General features: G+C 42.7%; 1 protein-coding gene across 1 annotated transcript in view; it reads left to right on the forward strand.

Moving 5' to 3' along the window:
• ELP2 (elongator acetyltransferase complex subunit 2) overlaps positions 1–15770 on the forward strand; it is a 266743-nt gene that overhangs the window by 238637 nt on the left and 12336 nt on the right. Inside the window, exon 19 of the mRNA XM_082259224.1 lies at positions 8603–8727. Coding sequence (XP_082115350.1) covers positions 8603–8727 — 125 coding nt within the window. The remainder of the gene's footprint in view (positions 1–8602; positions 8728–15770) is intronic.

Here is a 15770-nt window from a genome sequence, read left to right on the forward strand (position 1 = left end):
ACAAACACAGAAACAAAGTACCAAAATGCTGAATCAGTTAAAAGTGCCAGTGTTTATTGAACAAAAATAATCTGAACTTACAGGTAGGCAGGGGTAAACCAGCATCAAGGTAGAGATAAAAAAACAGCCATTGTGCCTTTGAAAAGGGGGCGTGTCTGCCCGCCCACTGTTCCCATGGTGAAGGTTGCTGCCCTGTGCGTTCGAGGGAGGCCGGGATTGACGCCGATTATAGCAAGGTTCTAGGTGGATCTGGCTTTCCACTACTTAGCTCGTTGATCCATACTGGTCTTTGAAACTTAACAGTGGCTGGTTTTCCCCTCCACTTGTATGCTGGTTTACAGCTGCCTACATGTAAGTTCAGATATATTTGTTCAATAAACACTAGCATTTTAACTGATTCAGCACTTTGTATCTTTGCATGTATTTGGATCTCCCCTAGATCTGTTCTTTCCATGAGCTTCAGATCTTATCATCTGTGCCTGTGTTTGGATCCATTCCTCTCTTGGCTTTTCCTATTCAATTGACTAGTGTTTTCTCCTGTGGATCTCCTTACCATCTGTTTACCCCCAATTCACTCTTAAACTTCATTTATGGATTTTTAACTAGCGATCGATTGATATCGGTTTTTCGTTGCTGATACCGATATTTTGGCCATTGCATATCAGTATCGGCCAATATGGGCTGATATTTTCGAACATTTAAAGTTTTGCAAAATAAACACAATTTTCGACACAAATCTGTTACTGAACATGTTAATGTTTGTTTAACATTAATGGCTCGTTCTTCACACCTTAACTGCATGAAAACTGATAGGAAAACCGCACTTGCAGGGGCATCAGTTTCACATCATCTGATTGTGAATGATGCATAAACTGCTGCAGTAGTGCACTCACTCACTGCAATAATTTTAAATCACTACTGCAGTGCAGTCAGTGCAAAACTGCTAGAAAAAAAGGCAGATAAACAGCTAGACAGTGGATTGGACAATATCAGCAACCTCCAATATATTGAGGAAAGTGCATATCGGACCTCGATATATCGGCCTTGCCGATAATTGGTCAATCCCTATTTTCACACACACACACACACACACTACTATCCTGAAGTTTGTTCCTGGCAGGTGTGAAAAAATGCTGTAAATTAGGAATGCTTTCAGAAATAGAAGTGTTTATAGTTTATTTTTATCAGTTAACAAAATGTAAAGTAAATGAACAGAAGAGAAATCCAAATCTTATCAATGTCCTGGATCTTTTGTTTTATATTTAAGCAATGATGATATCTCCACATAGAAATAAAAACTATAAAATATTCATTTGGTAACTGTATAATCATATTCTTTATTCTCCTTCTGAATTCATACCCAACACTAACCCACCCCAGGTTTTCATTAGCAGTCTTTTTATTATTGATTATGTTATTTCTGTTCTATTTTTTATTTTATTTTTATATATATATATATATATATATATATATATATATATATATATATACAGTGGGTACGGAAAGTATTCAGACCCCCTTAAATTTTTCACTCTGTTATATTGCAGCCATTTGCTAAAATCATTTAAGTTCATTCTTCTTCCTCATGAATGTACACATAGCACCCCATACTGACAGAAAAACACAGAATTGTTGACATTGTTGCAGATTTATTAAAAAAGAAAAACTGAAATATCACATGGTCCTAAGTATTCAGACCCTTTGCTCAGTATTTAGTAGAAGCCCCCTTTTGATCTAATACAGCCAGGAGTCTTTTTGGGAAAGATGCAACAAGTCTTTCACACCTGGATTTGGGGATCCTCTGCCATTCCTCCTTGCAGATCCTCTCCAGTTCTGTCAGGTTGGATGGTAAACGTTGGTGGACAGCCATTTTTAGGTCTCTCCAGAGATGCTCAATTGGGTTTAAGTCAGGGCTCTGGCTGGGCCATTCAAGAACAGTCACGGAGTTGTTGTGAAGCCACTCCTTCTTTATTTTAGCTGTGTGCTTAGGATCATTGTCTTGTTGGAAGGTAAACCTTCGGCCCAGTCTGAGGTCCAGAGCACTCTGGAGAAGGTTTTTGTCCAGGATATCCCTGTACTTGGCCGCATTCATCTTTCCCTCGATTGCAACCAGTCGTCCTGTCCCTGCAGCTGAAAAACACCCCCACAGCATGATCCTGCCACCACCATGCTTCACTGTTGGGACTGTATTGGACAGGTGATGAGCAGTGCCTGGTTTTCTCCACACATACCGCTTAGAATTAAGGCCAAAAAGTTCTATTTTGGTCTCATCAGACCAGAGAATCTTATTTCTCACCATCTTGGAGTCCTTCAGGTGTTTTTTAGCAAACTCCATGCGGGCTTTCATGTGTCTTACACTGAGGAGAGGCTTCCGTCGGGCCACTCTGCCATAAAGCCCCGACTGGTGGAGGGCTGCAGTGATGGTTGACTTTCTACAACTTTCTCCCATCTCCTGACTGCATCTCTGGAGCTCAGCCACAGTGATTTTTGGGTTCTTCTTTACCTCTCTCACCAAGGCTCTTCTCCCCCGATAGCTCAGTTTGGCCGGACGGCCAGCTCTAGGAAGGGTTCTGGTCGTCCCAAACGTCTTCCATTTGAGGATTATGGAGGCCACTGTGCTCTTAGGAACCTTAAGTGCAGAAGAAATCTTTTTGTAACCTTGGCCAGATCTGTGCCTTGCCACAATTCTGTCTCTGAGCTCTTCAGGCAGTTCCTTTGACCTCATGATTCTCATTTGCCCTGACATGCATTGTGATCTGGAAGGTCTTATATAGACAGGTGTGTGGCTTTCCTAATCAAGTCCAATCAGTATAATCAAACACAGCTGGACTCAAATGAAGGTGTAGAACCATCTCAAGGATGATCAGAAGAAATGGAAAGCACCTGAGTTAAATATGAGTGTCACAGCAAAGGGTCTGAATACTTAGGACCATGTGATATTTCAGTTTTTCTTTTTTAATAAATCTGCAACAATGTCAACAATTCTGTGTTTTTCTGTCAGCATGGGGTGCTATGTGCATTCATGAGGAAGAAGAATGAACTTAAATGATTTTAGCAAATGGCTGCAATATAACAAAGAGTGAAAAATTTAAGGGGGTCTGAATACTTTCCGTACCCACTGTATATATATAACTCCAGTTCCAAGAAATTTGGAAATAAAATTGATTTAAAAACGTAATGCAATGATTTGTGAATCCCATAAACCCATATTTTATTCACAATAGAAAATGCAAAACATATCAAATGTTTAAACAGTCAGTTTGGGTATTCTGTCACCTGCTGTCAGAATACAATTGCCAGAAGGGAAAATCCCGTGGGCCGAACAAGCAAAATCTATAAGTGCATGGCTAGCCTTAGTGCTGACATCAGTCGTCAGAAACTTGTGCGCACACTTCTTGTTCCGTCCTACCATTGAACTTGGAAGGGCATCTCTTTATGCTGCTGCTCGAAGCACATTGTGGATTAATCAGTTCCGATCTTGATTCCCTGACCACTTTTAGGGATCTAGTCACCTCTTTCTGCCTACAACCCTCACCAACACCTACTGCTCAGATTTGTGTACTAGGCCCTGTCTTTTTTTTTTTTTTTTGGGTACTGTTGCTTACTGCTGGTGCAACATTTCTGTTAAAAGGTATTTGGAGGACAGTTCTACTGATAGGGTTGACCTCCCTTACATACTCCCCTACTATTTCAGGGAGCACTTCAACAATGTCTCTACAGGGAATCAGTATTCTGATCCTTGCAGTTTACAGCTTCTTGGACAGTTGCAGGAGTACAGGAAACCCTTTGCTTTACCTGTATTGGCCTCTTAGAAGCATCTAAATTTGTTTCTTGCATGGTAGTAATATCTCTCCATATGCATATAGATCACTTTGGCTATACACCTGGAATTTAGAAGATATATTTAATCACTTGCCGACCAGCCACAGTATATGTACTGCGGCAGGTCGGCTCTTTTGTGCGAAACGGCGTACCTGTACGTCATTTCGTGCAATTGCCAGCAGGGGCGTGCGCTAATTGGACACAGGGGGAGCCGGCGGATGCGATGTCTGTCGGCCACCCACGAAGGCTCCCCAGAGAGGTAAAACGCCGGTCTGCCGATGTAAACAAGGCAGACCGCCATTATGTCAGAGATGAACACAGTGATCTTGTGTCCCTGCTAAGCAGGAACACGGATCTCTGTTTTCATTCAGTGAGACCATCCCCCACACAGTTCGAAAGCATCCCTTAGGGACACACTTAACCCTTCGATCGCCCCTGGTGTTAACCTCTTCCTTGCCAGTGTCAGCAACTGCATATTTTTAGCGCTGATTACTTGTAATAATGTCACCGGTTCCCACAAAAGTGTCAGGTGTCCGATTTGTCCGCTGCAATGTCTCGGTCCCCCTAAAAATCCCTGATCGCCGCCATTACTAGTAAAAATAAATAAATCAAAAATGCCATAAAAATGTCCCATTGTTTGTAGACGCAATAAGTTTTGCACAAACCAATCAATATAAGCTTATTGGGATTTTTTTTTTACCAAAAATATGTAGCAGAATACATATTGGCCTGAATTGATGAAGAAATTAGATTTTTAACCTGTTCTCGACCGCCTGCCGCAATTCTACGGCAGCAGGCAGCCGCTCCCAGGCGAATCACCATAGCTGTACGTCGCTCGCTCTCTGGAGTCTAGGGGGCGAGGGTGCGGCGTCGTTCTCCCGCCCTCGCTCGTCAGTGGGGAAGCCGATGCAGCGGGCAGCGGCTCCAATTGCCGCCTGACACCCACGATCGTTCCACCCGCTGAGAGAGAAGAACGGTCAGCTGTTGTAAACACAGCTGACCGTTCTTCTCCCTGGAATGATCAAAGAGCCCATTTGATCCTTCTATTTAGGATCACATGTCTCTATAGTCATTTCAGAAGCCACGCCCCCCCCACAGTTAGAATCACTCCCCTAGGCTCACATTTAACCCCTTGATCACCCGTAATGTTAACCCCTTCCCTGCCAGTGTCATTATTACAGTAACAGGGCATATTTTTAGCACTGATTACTGTAGTAATGTCACTAGTCCCCCCCCAAAAGTGTCAAAAATGTCAGTCAGGGGTCCGATCTGTCTGCCGCAATGTCGCAGTCCCGCAAAAAATCGCAGATTGCCGCCATTACTAGTAAAAAAAAAAAAAACAATAAAAACTATTGCTCAAACCAATCAAAATACACTTATTGCGATTTCTTTTTTTCTTACCAAAAATATGTAGCAGAAAACAAATTGGCCTAAAATGTTAAAAAATTTTGATTTTTTAATTCTTTTTTGGGGGGGGGGGGGGTGTTATATAGCAGAATTTGAAAAATATTGTTTTTTTTTTCAAAATTGTCGCTTTTTTTTTTATTTATAGTGCAAAAAATTAAAATCGCACAGGTGATCAAATTCCACCAAAAGAAAGCTCTATTTGTGGGAAAAAAAGGACATCAGTTTTATTTGGGTACAGTGTCGCACGACCACGCAATTGTCTGTTGAAGTAATGCAGGGCCGAATCGCAAAATAGGGCCTGGTCATTAAAGGGGCAAATCCTTCCGGTCTTAAAGTAGTTAAAACATTTTTTTATTGGATATGTTTTATAGCAGAAAGTAAAAAAAAAATATATATATATATATTTTAAATTGTCAGTCTTTTTTTGTTTATAGCGCAAAAAATAAAAACTGCAGAGGTGATCAAATACCACCAAAAGAGGGCTCTATTTGTATGGAAAAAAAGAACTGTTTTTTTTTTTTTTTTTCCGGGTACAGTATCACGCGACCGCGCATCAGTCAAAGTAATACAGTGCTGTATCGCAAAAAAAATGGCCTGGTCGTTAAGGGGGTAAAACCTTCCGGTCCAGAAGGGGTTAAAGAACACCTTATTAAATTGTTGTTTGAGAGTAGAAGTATCTTTGGGCATACACATCACACTAGTGTCCTAGCTTTCCCCATCATGGATTGCTTTAACTATGATGTCCTAGGTTCTGCTTATTTTGTACTATCACTCTTTACTAATTTGCCTTTCATTTCTAGATGTAAAGTCTGGATTTTGGTCTTTGCACAAAACAAAATGGTCCTTAAGCACATGAGTACCAGCCTGTGATAACCCTTTCTATAGCAGGCTAGTTTTCAGCGCTGTGATAGTTTGACTGACAATTGCTCAATCATGCATCACTGTACCCAAATAATTTTTATATCATTTTGTTGAAAAAGAGCTTTCTTTTGATGGTATTTAATAACCACTGTTTTTACTATAAAAAGGAAAAAAGACCACCAAATTAAAAAAAAAAAAAAAAAAACCTGTTTATCCTACTTTCTGTTAAAATGAAAATGCCAGAATAATTTGAAAAAAGTACCCTTTTTTTTGGAAAGTAAGAACCCCAAGGTGATCTCATATTTTTGCTGGGAAATTAAGATATGTGCTGGTACTGAGGAGGTTAAACACAGAGCTTGAGAATTGTGCACTAGATACATTAATGCGCTGGTCATACCCAGAGGAATGAAGCGGTGAAAGGTCAATGTACTGGTTACATACAGTGGCATCATGGACATTAAGGGGTATTGTTCAGGTGTGCAGGATAAGGGAGGTAAGCGGTTTAAGCTGTAGTAAGCTCTTTAAAAAAAAAAAAAAAAACACGCATGCAAGTGGGAGTGTCTGCCGTGGCCCAAAGCTTTGAAGGAACGGCAAAGGTATGCCGCTCCTTCACAGTGCATACGCCGGTGACATCAGCAGCTGCTGCTCACTAGAATATTTCCTAAATGGTGCATGTTTAGGAGATAGTCACTAATACTTTATTATAAGCTTACCTGTGGGTAAAAAAAAAAATATGAGTGTTTACTACCACTTTAATATACGTGGAGACAATGGACTGTATTGCAGATAGTATATGTAGGAGATCCAATCAAATTGGCTGGGTACAGTGGCTCTGTCTAATTATGGCTCGGTACACAGCAATCACCCGGTGAATAGGCCATCCAACTGCTATTTATTCAGTGCAGTTCATAAACGGTGCTGGGTAAATATAGAGCCCCTAATCCATCATTGAAAAATGTACCCTGGTATAAAAAGGGTTAATATACAAATACCTTCTTTCTATTGATGGTTCTGGAAAGGGAAGCAATTATTCATTTATCCCTTTTCTTTTGGAAATATTTTTTATAACTGGATCTTTACATTTTTCTACTCTTGGGTCTGATTCTTTATAACAGACAGCTTTTTAGTGGATGCCCGCTGCACTTTAGTAGAGTGTGCAATATCCTCTTTATGGGAGGAAGTTGAATAATTCATCTGTCACTAATCGATGTATAACTCAATTGTCTAACAATTTCAAAATTCCTGTGTCTCTCAATTGACTTGAAAAAAAAAAAAAAAAAATACAATTACAATAAGTACAGAAATCCTATTTGTTACTACTTTTTGCAGATTAGAGCTTGGTTTTGTCAGAAATCACATGGCAGTTCTCCTATATATCAGTCATCAACTCGTCCATTCTTGAATTTCAAATGTGCAAATTTGGCCAGTTCAGGTTCAATTCTGTTCTGTTTTGGTTTTTCTTCTCTACACTCCATACAATTCTAGCTGTTGAAGCACCTGATGAAAACTTTGCTGTTGAAAACTTTGCAGAAATTATCTTATGCTTTACAATTGCTCTGGGTTTGTGATCTCTAACTGAAGGCAGCTTTAGAAACGTAACCCCTTAACGCCGACAATATGCAAAAATGAAAATGTAGCACCAATTGACTGAGCTTTTTTCCAGCATGCTCCCAGCACAGTAGAGACCGGAGTCTCATGGAAAGCCCCAGGCCCCGTACTAACGATCAGCTATCACAGTGATCAGTCGCTTTGAAGCCAGCCCCCATGTTATCTTTCTCTGTGAATGGAGGAGAGGGATACTGTAGGAAAAAAAAAAAAATAGCAAAATGGGTACTGTTGGTTTTGGACTGTACTACGAATGCAAACGACAACTAACATACACATATGTGGTATCGCTGCGATTGTCAGGAGCAGGAGATATTAATTTAGGTTATTCTTTGGTGGAAGGTTATGGTAGTAGCATAAAATATACAGCTAAATTTAAAAATATTTATATATCTTTTTTTTTTTTTTTTTTTTTTACTATTTTGGGCCAGTTTTCCTTTAATAATAATAATAAAAAAATAAAAAGCAGGAGATATCCATTACCATTTACTACCTAAATAAAGCCTAATTTGTCCTAAAAAAAAAAACATAGTTTAATCCACCTGGATGCACAAAGTAGTTGTGATGATATGTACAGTTTTACTAACACGTGTCAAAGACTCAAAATTGTGCTTGGGCATTTCGATTTCTTTTACCCTTAGGCACAAAGGAGTTAAGGATAAATGCTCACACCTGGGCCTGAGCAAGAATATTAAAATTGAAATAATTTTTAAAATTTAGTGTAACATTAGTATCATTGTGCTGGTTTACTTATACTTGCTTGTTTTTAGCTTTCACTTTTTTCTGATTCTCTTTAGCTTGAGTTAACACAAATGTAAATGGCTAGGCTCTGTTGTTTAAAACTGATATGCACACATAGAAAAGTATGATGATTCAGACATTCCGTATACTTTTTTTCCCCCTAAAGCTGAACCACATTTCATATTACAAGCCGGTACCAACAAAGATACATCTGTACATAGTCGAATAATTTGGTCATGTGATTGGACTCCAGACAGCAAGTTTTTTGTTACAGGAAGCAGAGACAAAAAGGTATATATCCTGATATTACTGAATGTAAATGAAAAGCACAGCTCCTGAGGTCCAAGTGGTAAGAATGTATCAAATTTCTCAAAATATAATTTCTTTTTATTTTTTAGCATAGTATTTTTTATTGAAAAAACTTTTTTCTTACGTAGAAAAACATAAGGCTACATTCACACCTGAGCGTAACGTTTTCGCATGTTTTTACCGCGATTTACAGGCGTTTTTACAGGCGTTTTTAGATTGAATAGAGACCAATGGAAAACGCCTGTAATCTGCCCAAAAAGAAGCTCATGTACTTTTTTGAGCGTTGGGCGTTTTGCTCACAACGTCAAAACGCTCAGATGTGAACAGGGGCCATTGAAATGAATAGGATTTGTCTTGTTGGGCGTTTTGAGAGCTGATCCTAGAGCAGAAAAACGCCCCAAAACGCCTACATGTGAACGAAGCCTTAGACTAAAAAGGTACAATAAACAAATTACAATAAAAACATACAAACCCCAACATGGCCAAAGCAAAAAAAGCCCGTAAGGGCGATATTCTATAATATTCATATATGACTATAAATGGATCAGGATAAAAATAGCATTGTCCTTAAAAAAAAAAAAAAAAAAAAAAACAGCATGGCTCCAGAGATCCAAGCAGTAAAATATATCACATTTCTCCTGATAGTATTGCTAGTATTATAATGAAATTACATACATATAGCAACTTTAACCACTTAAGCCCCGGAGGATTTGGCTGCTAAAGGACCAGGGGTTTTTTTGCGATTTTTTACTGCGTGACTTTAACGGACAATTGCGCGGTCGTGCGACGCTGTACCTAAACGAATTTGACGTCCTTTTTTTCCCACAAACAGAGCTTTCTTTTGGTGGTATTTGATCACCTGTGCGATTTTTTGATCACGCGCTATAAACAAAAAAAGAGCGTAAATTTTGCAAAAATAACAATATTTTTCACATTTTTTTATATGAAATTCCCCAAAAAAAAAAGTAAAAATCAAAATTTTTTAACATTTTTCGGCCAATTTGTTTTATGCTACCTATGTTTGGTAAAAAAAATCGCAAAAAGCGTATTTTGATTGGTTTGCGCAAAAGTTATCGCGTTTACTAACAAAGAGAAAGATTTTTGTCATTTTTGGTGTTTTTTTTTTTAACGCGTAATGGCGGCGATCTGCGATTTTTTTTTCGGTACTGCGACATTGCGGCGGACAGATCGGACCCTTGACTGACATTTTTGACACTTTTGGGGTTACCAGTGACATTACTGCAGTAATCAGTGCTATACATATGCACTGTTACTGTAAAAATGACACTGGCAGGGAAGGGGTTAACTTTATTGGACAGGGAGGGGTTAAGTGTGTCCTAGGGGCGTGCTTTCTACTGTGTAGGGACATTCCTATTGGTGTAAAAGCAAAGATCAACCGTTCTACATAGTAGAACGGTCAGATCTTTACTTTTACACAGGGAGAACTGACAGGCAGCTTGTTTACACAAGCTGCTCTGTCTTTCTCCCTTCACAGGAGCGATCGCAGTGTGACTGGCGGACATCGAGTCCGCCGGTCACACGCACTGACTTGCCTGTGAACGAGCCGCGGCGGGCGCGCGCCTCGGCGGGCGCGCGCCCGCCCGCGATAGGCTCGCAAGTCAGTGACAGGCGAGTGACGTACCGATACGTCACTCTGCCTGGCCGGGGCTGACCGCCGCAGTATATAGTCGTGCGGCGGTCGGCAACCGGTTAAAAAATAGAACTGGAAGAACAGGGGATTTTTGTTTTGCTGTTATCATCCAAAGATATTGCAGCTGGCATATTTCTAGGGCCAACTACACTATGCAAGCTGACAAGGTGCTGTGGGCAATATTCTCCTTTTCCTTTCCTTTACTTTAAAACGGAGCTCCAAAAGTTCCCATATGTCTTGTTCACAACAATAAATTGTAACTAGTACCTCTTCTTCAGCATTCCGTTAAAGTGACTGGAAGAAAGTATAGATTTTTGTGTACCTCTGTGCTTCAGGGTACTTTTGCTTTGAAGAGTTTAAAAGTAATGGTAACCTTTTAATTAATGATTTATTCTCAAGCATGAAAGGCAATATAGTATATATAACTCAAAGGGTCTAACTTCACTGAAATCAACTGATATAGATGTTGCATTATTTTATAATTTTTTGGTACATTTTACTAGGTTCCAGGCAAGCGTATAAATATTGTATATATCACATTTTTTACCACCTGGAGGGCTGTAATTCTGTGCAGCCAGTTTTGTGGTTTAGGCTTCTCTGCCAGCCAGCACAGCTGGGTTCGTGGTCTCTGCAACACTGCATTTTTTATCACTTGTCCAAAAACATTTCAGTCTAATTGAACAAAGAGAGAGAGCAGCAGCACAATTATGAGGTCATCCCTCTGCTCGTTCTGCCCTTCACTGTGTATACAAACAATTACAAAAAATGTAATGTGTTTTATAGATTAGAAAATGGTTTAAAAAGACCTGTCAAGTTTTTTTTTTCATTTTTGCTCCATTGTTGAGATTTCTAATTATTTCCAGTCTTGGACGTAATACGCAATAAGAGGAAAACCCTTTAAAATAATAGCAATCTCCTCTTAGGTTTTTGTCACTGGAACAAACGTCCCAGTCAGAGAATATACCCTTTATTACTGGATCTCTCGGCGCTTTCAGTCACAGTGACTGTGGTCACCAGGACAAAATGAGAGGGTGAATACTTTAAGTGGGGACATAGGCTACAAGAAAGACCTGACAGATTCTCACCACTCTATCAAAAACTAACATAATAGTTTAGCCTTTAGGTACATTTTGAGCAACATGAGGTGCATTATCTGGGACTTCTAAATTTTGCACTGGCTGTTGGATTTCATTATCTGTTCACTTGCTGCCTGGGGATGCGTTTTAGGTTACAGCTTCACAGGTAAATTTAATCTTTCCATACTGAGAGATTTAACTACTTGTTAGCAGTGCCTTAAAGCCTCGTACACATACAGGCCGAATGTCAGACGGCATTGCCTGTTTAATTGAAACCAGCCGACATTCAGCCCTTGTGTACTGCAGCCGGTCCGACACAAGCTGGCTGTTCAGCTAGCTTCTGTCGAAGGGGCATAACCCAAAAAGGTGTGCTGACCAGCTCCCGACCAGCACAATCAACCAATGGCTAAGAGCACAGACTGGAGTGTTCGAGGAGGAGGGGTTGGCCATCCCCCTGTGAAAACGCAATAGAACAACGGGGTAGATCGCTGTACTAACATCACATTGTTAATACAGCGGCTCCGACCAGTTTTTGTTTTTTCATTCAGCCTGCTGGGTTGAGCGAAAAAAAAAACAAGCAATGGGTATTAGGCTTAATTTTTAGCACACTATAATCAAGGTTGGCCTGTTGTTAAACCTTTCAGTAGAAAGAAATGTAAATTTCTCTTTCATTCATTGATGGACACAGCTCCTGGTATTCATAACCATTGGGTTATATGCCCCCTACAGGAGTAGGACACTAGGCAAAAAAAATTCTGGCTACACCCATAGGCAGTCCCAGGGGGTGTTCTCCCTCTCTCTGCTATAGCCATTCAGTTTTTTTTCTGCCTAGTCAAGAATAAGGACCTAGTTCCTTGCTGGGATCTTTGGTCCTGGCAATATTTTTTAGATGGAGAATTTTCTCCTCCCGGATTTTTACAATCAACTGACAGCGAGCGCATGTAGACCTCAGCTCCATGCTAGGTCGGGCGCAACATAGCTCCACTGGACAGGGGCTGGCCTGAGGGTTAAACGCCTCGCAAAGTCCCATACGACTGGGCCGGACTTAGCATGAGTCGGAGCGTTCCTCCTGGCTGTCAGCCCCCCCATTTCAAGGGAGAGGGCTTCTTTCTGGAGCGGTGCCTGCCTTGTTCCTGGTATGGTAAGTAGCTGTCCCCTCTCTCCCTCTGGAGGGTTTTGGAGTGGACGTGGGCCCCTCCATGGGACGGTCGGATCCCCCTGTTCCTCTCCTTCCTGCAGTTACCCCCCCCCCCTCCCCTTTGCCAAATCCCTCACATACCTCCCCCTTACACATACGCTGGGGCTGTTTCGGTGGTCTGGCCACTTTCCTGGGGTGGGGGCAGGGCGCTGAGTGGCGATGAGGGCCAGGGGGTATGCTGCTGGCGAACCGACGATCGACTGTGGGGGGGGTTGTACCTGGTGGGGGCTCCTGCCAGACCCACCTGTCCTGCCTGGATCTGTCCTTGAGGCCTGGTCTCCCAATCCTAGGCCCCTGTATGCCTCATGGTGCCATGTGGGTCTGCCATTTTGTTGTAGCCTGTGTGTTCTATGCACGGCTGACCATGTTTGTGTATTTCAGCGGTTATTTTGCTGTGGTTTCCTTTTAAAAATAGCAGCCATGACCTTGGAGCCCTGTGGGTGGTGATTTCGGTGGTGGGAGCCCCTCCTAATCCTTTTGTGCTGACTCCTGGATCATTTTACTTCCTGATCGCTGCACGTGTAGTGCACATTATCCTGGTGGCTTCAGGCGCTTGTCTCGTGGGGTCCTCTCCCTCTCTGCTGAGGATTGCTTTGTGCCTGGCGACCGGGTGGTGCTGCCAGCACAGTGGGTGTCCTCATGAAGTCTTTGCAGCACATTTCCCCACCTGATCCCCTCTCTGAGGCTGCGGGGCTCTCCGGGTCCCAACCATCCATCCATGCATGGGTGGAGGTGGCTTGCGGGCGACAGACTAGCAAAAAGCACCCCCCCCCCGCCTTCCCTTGCCTCATCTGTCTCATCAGATCCTGAATCTGTTTCTGCTGCCATGGACGTGGGTCACCCTGCTGGGTCTGCAACCACGCACCATCAGACCCAGCACCACACTCCACGTGCCGGTGCTGGGCCTGATGGTGTCTGTTTGTACAGTTCCATACGAGGTCCCTGCAAAGGGAGATTCTGACCAAATAGGACAAGACTCCCCAGTCTCTGGACAATCACATGCGGCTAAGTCGGGGAACAAGGGAGTTCTTGATATGGTGGCTTTGTTCTCCATCGCTTTGGGTGGGAAAATTACTCCTTCCCTTGTTATGGACAGTGGTCACCATGGATGCTAGCCTGTCTGGCTGGGGAGACATCCTCAGCAAGCATTCTGCGCAGGGGATCTGGATGCTGGAAGAGTCTAGACTACAGATCGATGTGTTGTAACTCAGAGCGATCAGACTGTGTCTGGATTTTTGGACGGATTGTGTCCAGTGCGCATTCAATCAGACAGTGCCACAGCTGTGGCTTATGGTAATCATCAAGGGGGCACAAGAAGTGTCCTGGCGTCTCTGGAGGTAGCCGGCATTCTAAAGTGGGCAGAATGGTTCGTTCCATCCTCTCCGCCATACACATTCCCAGGGTTGAACGTTAGCAGGCGGATTATCTCATTCGGCAGGCATTGGCCCATGGGGAGCGGTCCCTTCACCCGGAGGTGTTTCATCAGTGTCTCCGGTGGGGCACCCCCGAGGTGGATCTGTTTGCCACAGATGAGCTTGTGGCTCCATGGGGTCAGTGATTTACGCCTTTCCTCCTCTCAAGCTTCTGCCCAGACTTCTATGCAGGATCGAGGCAGAAGGGATTCCAATCCTCTTAGTGGCTCCGGACTGGCCTCGCTGGGCTTGGTACGCTGGTCTGGTGCGGCTGGTCACCAATGTCCCTTGGAAGCTTCCTCTCAGGGAGCATCTTCTGTCCCAATGACCAATCTTCCCTCCTGCTTTACAGTTGCTTGCTTTGACGGCTTGGATGTTGAATGCCAGGTGCTAAAGGATAGGGGTTTATCTGAGTCAGTGATTCCTAAACTGTTGAAAGCTAGGAAATCTACTTCTAGGAAGATCTACCATTGTACGTGGAAGGCGTACATTGCGTGGTGTGGGTCTCTTGGGGTTCCTCCTAGCTCCTTCTTGCTGGCTCGGATATTAACCTTCCTTTAACGGAGGGTTGAACAGAAATTGGCCTCGAGTACCATCAAGGGCAGGTGTAGGCTTTGGCGGTCTTCTTCCAACCACCACTGGCCACACACTTCCTGGTACGTAGCTTTCTTCAGGATGTCCAACATTTGGGTCCTCCAGTGCGAGCTCCGTTGCCACCTTGGGATCTTAATTTGGTGCTTTCAGCTCTGAAGAAGCCTCCTTTTTTAAAATAATCGGGAGATTCCCTTGCTTACATTGTCTGCGTGCAGGATTTTGGAACTGGCAGCGTTATTCTGTCATTCACCTTACCTGGTGATTTACAGGGATAAGGTGGTTCTTTGCCCGTCAGTCATTCCTTCCAAAGGTTGTCTCTGATTTAAATTTGAATGAAGACATGATGTTGCCTTCCCTGTGCCGCAGGCCTAAACATCTGAAGGAAATTACCTTGCATGCCTTGGATGTGGTTCGGGCAAATAGGGTGTACCTGGCAGCTACGGAGTCTTTCAGGTAGTCAGACTCTCTCTTTGTGCTCACTGATGGTCTCAGAGGAAGCGGAAAACCCTTTTCGAAGTCCATTTCCAGGTGAATCAGATAGATGGTGGTTCAGGCCTATTCCATCAGGGGTCAAGTTCCTCCTTTCCCTGTCAAGGTGCACTTCACCAGGGCGCTTAGTGCCTCCTGGACCTTCCGTCATCAGGCGTCAGTGATGCAGATTTGCAAGGCGGCAACCTGGTTGTCAGTGCACACTTTTACAAAGTTTCATAAATTGGATGTGTTGGCATCTGCGGATGCTTCCTTTGGCCTTAAAGTTTTGCAGACTGCTGTTTAAGAGGACCTGATCCTCTTTGAGGATGTGTTGTTTTTTCAGGTGGGCTCCAGTTGTTTGGTTAAGCCCCTGTTGCATGGTTGGCTAATGTTTAGCCTTGGGAATTTTTTGGTTGTTCCCACCCCTCATGTTTACACTGCTTTGGGACATCCCAATGGTTATGAATACCAGGAGCTGTGTCCGTCAATGAACGAACGAGAAAATGGGATTTTTGACTTACCGTAAAATCTATTTCTCTGATGTTCATTGACTGACACAGCACCCACCCCTCTGTGGAGTTATTATTCTCCTGACACTGCTTGTTACAAAACTGAGTGGCTAT

Source organism: Pelophylax lessonae (assembly GCF_965119305.1).
Source record: "Pelophylax lessonae genome assembly, chromosome: 5".
In the NCBI taxonomy this organism is placed as follows: domain Eukaryota; kingdom Metazoa; phylum Chordata; class Amphibia; order Anura; family Ranidae; genus Pelophylax; species Pelophylax lessonae.